At 40.4% G+C, this 11,791-nt stretch overlaps 1 protein-coding gene across 1 annotated transcript in view; it reads left to right on the top strand.

The window, feature by feature from the left end:
- The window catches only part of LOC102852198 (RNA-binding motif protein, X chromosome-like), a 1,197-nt gene extending 573 nt beyond the window's left edge, over positions 1 to 624 (top strand). Inside the window, exon 2 of the mRNA XM_006885616.1 lies at positions 7 to 624. Coding sequence (XP_006885678.1) covers positions 7 to 624 — 618 coding nt within the window. The remainder of the gene's footprint in view (positions 1 to 6) is intronic.
- The last annotated feature ends 11,167 nt before the right edge of the window (positions 625 to 11,791 follow it).

Raw genomic sequence — 11,791 nt, 5'->3', positions numbered from 1 at the left:
CGAGGCAGAGAGGGCTTCTCGGGCCCGCCGCGCCGCGACCCCCCGCCGCGCCGCGACCCCTACCTGGGGCCCCGGGAGGAGGGCTACTCCCCCCGCGATAGCTACTCGAGCCGCGACTACCCGAGCGCCCGCGAGTTCGCGCCCTCGCCCCGCGACTACGCCTACCGCGACTATGGCCACTCGAGCGGCCGCGATGACTGCCCTTCGAGAAGCTACAGCGACCGAGACGGCTACGGGGGTCGCGAGCGCGACTACGCCGAGCACCCGAGCGGAGGCTCCTACCGAGAGGTCTTCGAGGGCTACGGGGACCCGCGCGGCGCCGGCTCGGTGCGGGGCCCGCCGCCCAACTTCGGCGGGGGCGGCGGCCGCTACGAGGAGTACCGGGGCTGCTCCCCCGACGCCGCCTACGGGCGAGGCCGCGACGCTTACGCCGGCGGTCGCAGCGACCGCTACTCCCGAGGCCGCGAACGCGTGGGCCGGTCGGATCGTGGGCTCCCCTCGTCCGTGGAGAGGGGGTGCCCGCCGCCGCGGGATTCCTACAGCAGGTCGGGCCGCAGAGCGCCCAGGGGCGGAGGCCGCCTTGGAAGCCGCCCAGAGCGAGGAGGAGGCCGGAGCAGATACTAAATCAGAAGCAGCTCACTTGGGACCCAAATCCCCCAAATGCAAAGAAGCGAGTGAAAGGAAGATGGAAAGACGGAAGAGAGACAAAAAAAAAAAAAAGAATTGTTGCTACGTTTTAAGACTTGCCTGTTAAATTCCTCTGTTTTTATGCTTAACAAGAAGAAAAAGTTTAAAACTCGTTTAATTTCGTTTTGGAATTGTTAACGTTCTATTTCAACAAGCTCATGTTAAAAAGTAAGTCCTGCGTGCCTAGTGTTCTATTTCTTCAAGTAGAAAAGTCTCCTAAAGGCTTCTTCCTCTCTCACAATTTTATGATAAATGAGACAAGCGGTTCTAACATCTTTCACAAACATCTACGCACGTAAAATGGAAAAATGGATCAGTCTGCCCATTCAAACCAATTACATTTTTTGGGGGAGGATAGTGGGGGATCAGTGTGTGTCTGAGTTTGAGACTGAATATCAGTGTTACCAATATTAAGAACCAAGCAACCAACCAACAACAGAAACCATTTAAAGATATTAAATACCTGAATGGTCTTTTGTTAAAGAGGAAATAGATGATGATGGCCATATTTTGCCCTTTCTGCCATTTTTTTGGGGAATCTGCAGAATTTCTTGTCCATTCCCCCCAAATAAAGTCATCGATGGAATACCAGCTTAATTTGGCCAACCACAAAACCAGAAAGTAATTAATAACGTTCATTTCCTTTTACCACCAAACTATTACTAAGAAACAATAATGGTGGCTTTTTGGACCATGATAAACTTTGTTAACTCCCAAGTTTTTTGCTCTTGAGCTAAGCACTGAGTTTTATTGAGATAATTGGTTTATTCCTCTAGGGTGGAGGTATCAAATGTGAACAGCACCACAACTCTGGGAGCAAAGGTCAGGAAATCCCTGAAAACGCTTGACAGTTTAATACCTGAAGATCCCCATCTTGTGTGAGGGGGTTTGGTTTTCCTGCCTCAAAAAGGCAAATGAATAGAGGTGGGCGGAAAGACTAGAACAGAGAAACATCAGGGAGACTTCCTCATAGGTGCCCAGGAGGGACATCTGCATACCCAAGCTCAGTCTTAAATGCTTTTTCCATCCAGCATCAATGGAATTCCCCTGTATTCATTAACTGGTTCGCAAACTTAAGTTCTCTGAGAGAGAAAGAACTACAGTTTAAAAGACTTTAGCATCCAAGAGAAAGAAGGATCAGGTTAAAATGTTAGGACTTGTGTTCACAGTAATAAAATTGCTGGAAGAAACAGATGAACACTTTAACAGAACTACCAAATGCAGCACACACACATAGTTCTTTAAAAACGTCAATTTTTTCAACAAAATAAATGTATTCAGAGTGGCCACATTAGTGGATCAGAAGATCAAACGCAAGAAAATAGCTTAAAATTCCAAGAATTAGCAAATATATAAGACATTTATGGAAAATAATTGTCATTACTGAAGGATATAAAGGAAGAAATAAGTGGAGATTCATATATTCATGGTCAGGGAGCTTTTTGTTGAATTTATGTCAACTTCAAATTTTAAGAACAAAAGTTCAAAAGAGGTTACACCTGATTTCCTCACACAAAATTCTCCCCCTCTTGTGCAGTATCATTTAGTTGTGATGATCACTGATGGAATACTAAATGAAAGATTGGGTCATCTAACAAAAAAAAAATAGAATTTATTTCAGCCACAAATCCTAATGGGAGATTTAGCTAATACTAAAATTCACGTAATGGAGTAAAGATCAAGAAGAGTCAAAGCAGTTTTGAAAAATTGAGTAGGAAAGATTCACGATTTCATGAGAATTAGGAGGGAGCTCTGGTGGCATAGTGGTAATGAATGGCACTGCCAGTACAAAAGGAGATAGTTTGAATCCACCAGCTGCTCCTCCTATGCAGTTTACCTCTGAAAACCCTCAGGAGGGTTGACTGTGTTGGTTTGGACTCAGTGAAACATTCTACAAGAATTATATATAAGGTTCTGGTAATTTAATAAACTGACATTCAACAAAAGCAGACCAGTTATACCTGAAAGCATGCTTATTACAAAGGTAGTTTTAAAATTGTTGGTAAAGAATAAACTTTTAGGGAGCTCTGGTGGCCTAGTGGCAAGAAACTGAACTGCAATCCCAGAGGAACACGGTTCGAATCCACCAGACGCTCTGCCGGAGAAGGAGGTGCAATATCCTCCTGTACCAGTCAGATCTGATTTGACGGTACACGTACACAAAATTAAAAAAAAAAAAAAGAATAAACTTTTAAAATGGCTCTTTTAAAAAAATTAATATTCCTACTTCACAGTATGTGTACAAAAATGTGCTAGATGGTTTGAAGACACTTGTGAAGAAGAAAATTTTAAACATTTAGAAGAAAATAAACACACTGGGGTACAGAATTTATTATCGAGGAAAAAAAATTCCCAAAAGGAAACCATTGTTGCAGATTTTAGGTATTAAACATTTTTCATTATACAAGGCATTATATAATTAATAAGCTAAAAAGTCAAATCCTAGATTGGAAGAATGTATACACTGAAATAACATTTAAAGAATGCTTAGAAAAAAAATAATGCTTAGAAATTACGAAAAGAAAAAGGGCCATAAGAACTCTTAACATTATGGTAATGTATAAATTGATAAATCTACTTTGGAACTAATTTTTACATTTCTTAGTAAAATTGAAGAATGCATATGTCTCAAATACTGTTTGAAAGAAAGGACCTAGAGAAACTTGCACATTCAAAATTGATCATTGCAATAGTCTTTAAGAAAAAAACATCCTAGCTGGAGTGGACCAATAATGGAGGTTTAATCACAATGAAGCACTCTTCGCCATCTAAAGTGAATCAGCCAAATCCACATACATCAATATAGGTAACTATAAAAATATTTTAAGAAAAAAAAAAGGTAACAATGGTAAGCATTGCAGTAAGGTAGATTTGTAAAAAAGACATTGGACTATTATACTAGGAATAAGAATAACCTGAGGAAAGGGATGGGGAGAGGAAACATAGAATCTGTAATGTTTAAAAGAGATCTTCACATAGTAGCATCTTCCATTTCTGGGGTGTATACATTAGTTATTATATAAGATAAAAATATTTCACACAAATTTTATTAAATCTAGCAGAGCACCAGTATTACTTTTTAAATGTTAAATATTATTATTCCATATACTGAAACTTTTCAGGTATAACATTTTTTTTCCTTACTAGTCTGTGTAGGGAGTTGTGGTGCTCACCCAAAGGCCACACCGCTCTGGTGGTTTGAATCCACCAGTGGCTCGTAGGGATAAAGAATCTCCCCCACTGTGATACATAACCTTGGAAGCCCACTAAAGGATCAGCTATGAGTTGATCCCTCACTCCATGGTAATTTGTTTTTTTAGTTTTAACATACTGGTTTATCTTGTTAGTGATTCTCCTCCCAGAGTGTATTTTACTAAAAATATAGATGTGTATCTTTCGCGTCAGAGCTGCTTTTCAGAGAAAGTAAATCAGATGAGTACCTTTGAGTCAGAGCTGCTTTTCAGAGGAAGTAAATCACACAGATTACCTTCTCCCATGGAGCAGATGGTGGATTTGAACTACATACCTTTACATTAGGGATAGTGTCATCATTTTTGGCACAGTTGAAGCTAATAGAACATTTATAGTCTGTGCTTACTACATCTAGCTAATTAAATCTCAAGAGTAAGACCTGCATGTAATAGAGGAAGAGGGCATTTTTCTTTTTGACGTTCCTTTTGAAGCATAGTGGTGATGAATTTTTACTAATTATTGGAAAAACCATTTCGGAAAATTAATCTGCTAAATAATAAAACTATTAAAAACTTAAAAAGAAAATTTTGGAAATACCTATTTTGGGAAGTTAAGTGAATTCCAGACATAGATATACAAGACTATGGATTTGCCATTACATGAATTATAGAAATATTAAAAGTAGGTAATGTATGAAAGTTACTTCCAAAGGGAAAGTATTAGTTCCAAGAGATCTAGTTACCGAAGAACTCTTGCTTATAATTTTTTATAATAATGAGAGCATATCACCTGTTTATCAAGGCTACCCACAGCAAGATTTAGAACTTTGCATCACATAAATAAATGGCTCAGTGTAGACCAAATATTCAATGACTATCTAGTCATTACATTTTCTTTTGATGTAGCTTGCTTCATTGAATAATTTGACTAAAGTCCTTCATTATTACAACTAAAGACAACTTATTCCCTTCAGTTCTTTCAGTTAAAAAAAATGCCAAGTATGTCTTCTTTTTTTTTATTTTCTAACTCTAGGTCTTTGCACATTAAAACATTCTCTTTTTAAACTGCCTCTTTATTATTTAATCATATCTTATTTTCATGTAAGCTTCTCTACTCCAGATCAAGTGAATCTGATAATCCAGTTTGTCTTTTATTTCCTGACTTTTTAATGACCTTTTGATTTGTTCATGTATTTCTTTGATGTCATCCTACCACTTGTCTTCAACTTAATGAGAATGTTTAGTGCTCAAGTCTATTTTCAAGATACTTTCTGAATTCAGGTGGCATGTATTCAAGGTTATATTTTGGCCTGTCTTTGGGTTGGCAGCACAGCACCTCACCAGTAAGCTACCAGAACTCTGTATATGATAGGCTTTATATTTTAAATTGCTCTAAGGAGCTGCACTGCCAGCCTGAAGGCATGGGGTTCAAAACCACCATCTGTTCCACAAAAGAAAGATGGGCCATTTCCCATGTGATTTACTGACTGAAAACTTGCTGGAGGGTCCGCTATGTTTTGGTTCATATTGTGGAAAGTGAAGGTTAACATCATCTCACATTGAGCAGAAGTTGTCCCATAACCAGTCCACTAGATGTCACCAAAAGCTTAAAATTGTAGCTTGCGGTTATAGTACCTGCCACCTGGAACTTGAACTCCACAGTTTGTTCTAAAGAAGGTGAAGCCAGTCTCCTCCTTGGAAGCAAGGATTCAGAGGCTTTATCTGGCACACGTTGGACATGTTGCAAGGTAGGGACCAGTCCTTTGAGAGGAACATCATGCTTGGGAGGGTGGAGGGACAGCACAGGAGAGGAAGACACTCAGTGAGATGGATTAAGTCAGTGACTGAGGTAATGGGAGTAGGTGTGTGTGGCAGAGACAATGAGAATGGCACAGGATAGAGCAGGCTTTAGGGCTGTTGTACATAGGGTCGCTGTAAGTCACAGGCAACTCAACAGCACATACCAACAACGTTTAAATTTACTGCTATAAAGAAATTACTCCTCAAATGACCCATTGTATGTGCTTAGAATAGGGAGCCCTAATGGTAAGGAACTGCAATGGCACATGGTTTCAATCCACCAGCTGATATGCAGGAGCAGGATATGCAATTTCCCATGCAGTTTGCCTCTGAAAACCTGCTGGAAGGTCGACTATGGATTGGTTGTAATTCTGTGGTATACAACAGCTGCTCCATAGGAAAAAGATAGGTAATCTCATGTGATTACTGCCTTTGAAAACCTGCTGGAAAGTCAGTTATTTGTCTCAATAGTACATAACCACAACATGTACTTAGGATAGATAATAATTTCACTCACTTGCTCAGTCATTGCTGTGGAGTTGGAAACTCATAACCACCCTCCGGCAAGTTTTCAGAGGCACTAAACACAAAAGGTTATTGCCCATTTCCTCCCCACCATAAGTAGCTGTTGGATTCAAATAATCAACTGCCTTTGGGTTGGCAGCACAATTTCTTACCTGCTAGACCACCAAAGCACCCTACAGGGAAGCTGGTAGAAGTTTTATAGTGTCTTCATTTGTAGTCAAATTTGAAAAGCAGAGGTCAAGGATGAAAATTTATTTTGATCTGTAATATAAGGAAGCTCTGGTGGCCTAGTCTGTAGGGAGTTATACTGCTAAAACACAAAGGTACTATCTTTCTAGAGGAACAAATTTCACCAGCAGCTCCTTAGCAGAAGGGTAGATAATTTGCTCCCAAGCAATGTATGTTGTTATGTGCTGTCAAGTAACTTGCAACTCAAAGCAACCCTATGTACAACAGCCCTGAAACCTGCTCTATCCTTTGCCAATCTTAGTGTCTCTGACACACTTACCTTCATTACCCCAGTCATGATGTCCCTCTCCGGGGACAGATCCCGCCTTGCAACATGTCCAAAGTATGTCAGACGAAGTCTCTGAATCCTTGCCTCCAAGGAGCAGCCTGGTTTCACCCTCTCTAAGACAAACTTGTTTGTTCTGGCAGTCTGTGGTATATTCAGTACTCTTTTTCAGCACCACAATTCAAAGACATCATATATTCTATCATCCCTATACAGCTTTCTGATATATAGCAAGTAATTGCAAAGGCTGTAGCCAGGATCAGGCACATCTTAGTCTCCAGACTGATAGTGTTGCTTTTCAGTACTCTGGAGAGGTCCTTGATGTCAGATTTTCCCAATGCAGTTACTGACTACTAGTACCAGAGTGTTGATTGTGGAGCCAAGAAAACAAACTGTTAGCAATCTGAATCTCTTCACCCATAATATCGTAATGCTGCCAATCTGCCTAGTGGTGAGAATCAGTTTTCTTGATGTTGAGCTTCAATCCTTATTGAAGGCTTCAGTCCTTTACCTGTATCAGGCACTTCAGAGACCTCAATTTTCAGCATGTAAGATTGTGTCATCTGCATAATGCAGGTTGTTGATGAGTCTTCTTTTAATCCTGATGCCACATTCATCATAACAGAGCCAAGTCTCCCAAATTATCTGCATCTACATTGAAAAGGTATGGAGATAGGACACATCCCTGGCCTATACCCTTCCAGATTTTGAACCATGCAGTATTTCTTTGTCTCTTTTGAACACTGCCTCCTGGTCCAAGTATAGGTTTTTCATAAGCACCATCAGATGTTCAAGGATTCGTATTCTCAAGAGTTAGCCACACTATTGTGATCTACACAGTCAAATGCCTTTGCAAAGTCAATGAAACAGACTTTCCTCTGGTACTCTCTGCTTTCAGCCAAAGTCCAACATCAGCTGTAATATTCCTAGTACCACAGCCTCTTTGAAACTCAGCCTTCACATCTGGCAGTTCTCTGTTGATGTGCTGTTCCAGTCATTTTTGGATAATCTTCAGACTCTTGCTTGCATATGATTAATGATATTGTTTGATAATTTTCATGGCACAACTTGGTGAGCACATACAGGGCAGCATCTCTTTGTTGAAAAGAGAAAGGTAGAAGGAATTTCACTCCTGATTTCAAATCCTACAGCACTCCTATGGTGGCCAAGACAGTATGGTACTGGTACAATGACAGACATATATATCAATGGAATAGAATTGAGAATCCAGAAATCAGCCCATCCACCTGTCATCAACTGATTTTTGACAAGGAGATTAAATCAGTTAAGTGCAGAAATGATAGGCTTTTTAACAAATGGTGCTGGCAATATTGGAAAACCATCTGCAGAAAACTCAAGCAAGATACCCATCTCCATACAAGAAAACCAACTCAAAAGTGGATCATGGACCTATGACTAAAACCGAGGACTAGAAACTTCTTTAAAGAAATGCTTGGAAGAAATCTAGAAGTCCTAATCCACAACATAAAACAGTTTTCTAAGCATCCTGGAAAATCTACAACCAGAAGAGGATAAAATAGATGAATGATACTTTCTAAGAATGAAATTCCTATGCACATCCAAAAACTTCTCCAACAAGGTAAAAAGCCACAGATTGGAGAAAAATATTTTGTAATGACATGCCAGACAAGGGACTTAAATCTAGAGTTTATAAAATACTCGAGCACCACAACAAGATAAAGGTGAATAACCCCATTGAAAAATGGGCACAGGCTATGAACAGACACTTCACCCAAGAGGACATTCAGATGGCCAACAAGCACGTGAAGAAATGGTCAAAATCCCTAACTTGAAAAATGGGCACAGGATATGAACATACACTTCATCAAAGAAGACATTCAGATGGCCAACAAGCACATGAAGAAATGTTCAAAATCCCTAGCTGTAAGAGAAATGCAAAGCAAAACAACTATATATCATCTCACCCCAGTAAGAAGAGCAAAATTTAACAGAACAGTAAACATCAAATGCTGGCGAGGTTTCGGAGAAACTGGAACTGTTATTCACTGTTGATGGGAATATAAAATGGTGCAAGCACTATGTAAGGCTGTATGGCACTTTCTCAAAAAGTTGCAAATAGAAATACCATTTGGCCTAGTAATTCCACTACTGGGAATATACCCTAAAGAAACCAGAACCACCTACCTCCCAAGCAGATAAATGCACACCCATGTTTATTGCGGCTTTGTTCACAATAGCAAAGAGTTGGAAACAACCTAAGTGCCCATCAACAAACGGATAGAATAGCTCTGGTATAGTCACACAGTGGACTACTAGGGTGCATTGAAAACCAAGGAACTCTTGAAATATTATATAAAATAAGTAACCCTGGAGGACATCCTGAGTGAAATATCTCAGTCACAAAAGGACAAATATTGCATAGGGGTGCTGTTGTAAAATGGGACTGACATCAGGGTTGAGGGGAGACTGGGAAAGGGGATAAATAATATGTACTGCATTGAAATAAATGAGGGAGAAAACTATTGGGATATGTGATTAGATTTTAATGTCATGACAAGAGTCCAGAATGAAGACTGCACAGTGGAGTGGACTTGCAGGGAGGGATTGCATAACAGTGAAAGAATTTTACTTTTCAAGGAGAAGAGCAGATTGGGGGGGAGGGGTGGGCAAGGAGAAAAGTGCAACCATGAATGGAAACCCTTCGTCTCTCTAAACTTTCCTTAAAATTAATTAAAAACCTGATAAAAAATTTAAAAAAATATATCAGTTGGTATTCTGTCAATTCCTGGAACCTTGTTTTTTGCCAATTCTTTCAGAGCAGCTCACCACAGGCTCTTACACATAGGTTACTTCATGAAAGTATTCTGTGGCAGCCAATTCCTTTTGGTACAGTGTATGGTAAGCAATGTTGTTGATTGCCTTCAAGTCGAGCATGACTCATAGCGACCCTATGAACGAAAGGCCTGAAGCCCCTCTACAACTATCGACGTTTATCAAAGTTTGTAGAGTTTGCGGAGGCATGTTATTTAGGAAGTGGATGCCACTCCTGCTTCCAAACCTGTCATAGTATGTTACTGTTTTATGTGCCGTTGAGTTGCCTGATACTTAATAATGACCCTATGTACAGCAGCTCTGAACTGAGCCAGTCTCGTTAATTCTAACACACCAACCCATTTTGCCCCAGATACTGTATCAATCCATCTCATCCTGGGTCATCTTCTCCTGCGCTGTCCATCCACCCTTCTGAGCATGATGTCCTTCTCCAAGGACCGATCTCCATGTACCCAAAGTAAGTGAGGCGGAGCTTCAAAATCCTAGTCTCCAAGGAAAAACTTGGTCTCACCCTCTCCCAGACAGACCTATTTGTTTTCTTGCCAGTCCATGGTGTATGTTCAAGACTCTTCTCTAGGACCACAATTCAAAAGCATCTATTTTCCTTCTTTCATCTTTGGTCATTGTCCAACTTTCTGAAGCGTAATAAACAATGAGACCATGACCTGAGTCAGTCACACCTTTGTATCTAGACTGACATCGTTGCTCCTCAGCACTCTCGAGAGGTCCATGGCAGCAGAGTTCCCCAATGCAATTCGTCTTTTGATTTCCTGACTGCTGGTGTTAAGAGTGTTGATCGAAGGTCTGAGCAAGCTGTGATTGCTAACAACGTCAATCCCTTCTCCATCTAATATGGTGCTGCCAATTGGCCCAGTGGTGAGAATCTTTGTCTTGATGTTGAGCTTAAATCCATATTGAAAACTACAGTCCTTGATCTTTTGTAGTAAGTGCTTTAGGTCTTCTTCAGTTTCAGCAAGCAAGATTGTGTCATCTGCATATTGTAGGTTGTCAATGAGTATTCTTCCAATCTTGATGCCACACACCTCTTTATAGTCTCCCCAAAACTCTCTGGAGAGGCAACTGTGAGTTGGTTCTGACTTTATGGCAATGAGTTTGAGCTTTTTTTGAGTTTGAAGAGCTCTAAATTTCCTTTCTGACTTTAATGATAATAACAAGAATGTAGTAAAGTTTTTGAAGTGTTTTTTGGGTAATTTACCTCATTTAGTTTTCACAACTGTATGGAGTTGATATTATTTATCCACAGGAACCTAGAGTATGTAAATAATTCCTCCATAATCATATAGATAGAAGTTTGTTGGTATGTTAAGCCAATTAAATAGCTTTGAGAGCCTTTGGAAAGAACCCTGGTAGCACAGTGGGTCAAACGTTGGACAGCTACCAGAAAGATTGGCAGTTCAAACCCACCAGCTGCTACACAGAGGAAGATGTGACAAACTCTTCCCATTATGATTTATAGCTTTGGAAATCCTATTGTGATAGTGTTAGGTGCTCTCAAGTACAAATCATAGCGACCCTATGAACAACAGACCTGAACTCTGTCCTATCCTGTGCCATCATTACCTGTTCTTACACATGAGCCCACTGCTATAGTCACTGTGTCAATCATTTCATTGATACTCTCTTTTGCTGATTGTCTTCCTTTTCAAGCATGATGTCACTTTCCAGAGAATAGCCTCCTTAGCAATATTGTCAAAGGATGAGAAATGAAGCTTTATCATCAGTGCCTCCAAGGAGCACTCTGGCTGCCCTTTTTCCAAGAGATTTCTGTCTGTTCCTTTTCCAGTCTATGCAATATTCAGTACTTTTCTCCAAGACCACAGCTCAGTGACATGAATAATTCTGTTACCCTTATTCATTATCTAGTTTTAAGATGTGATAAATAGCAAGTGACTGAAAAGACCATGGCCCAAATCAGGTGAACTTTGGCCAGTTCTACTCTGTTCTGTAGGATTGCTGTAAGTTTGAATTGAATTGTAGCAGATTTAGAAACTGTGGTCCTTCTTGTTGTTATGTGCATGCCATCGAGTCATTTGCGACTCATAGCGACCCTATGTACAAGCGCTCTAAATGCTGTTCTATCCTGTGCCAACCTAGCCATCTCAAACACACTTATTCCCCCCTCTCCAGTCATAGAATTGATCCATCTCATCGAAGGTCTTCCTCTCCTTCGCCGCCCCTCTACTCTGCCAAACATGACGTCCCTCTCCAAGGACCAGTCCCTCCTTGCAACATGCCCAAA

Source organism: Elephantulus edwardii, unplaced genomic scaffold, assembly GCF_000299155.1.
Source record: "Elephantulus edwardii isolate Elephantulus edwardi_28Jun2011 unplaced genomic scaffold, EleEdw1.0 scaffold00044, whole genome shotgun sequence".
Classification (NCBI taxonomy): Eukaryota; Metazoa; Chordata; class Mammalia; order Macroscelidea; family Macroscelididae; genus Elephantulus; species Elephantulus edwardii.
Note: the sequence above shows the minus strand (reverse complement) of the source record. Positions and strands in the feature narration are given on the sequence as shown.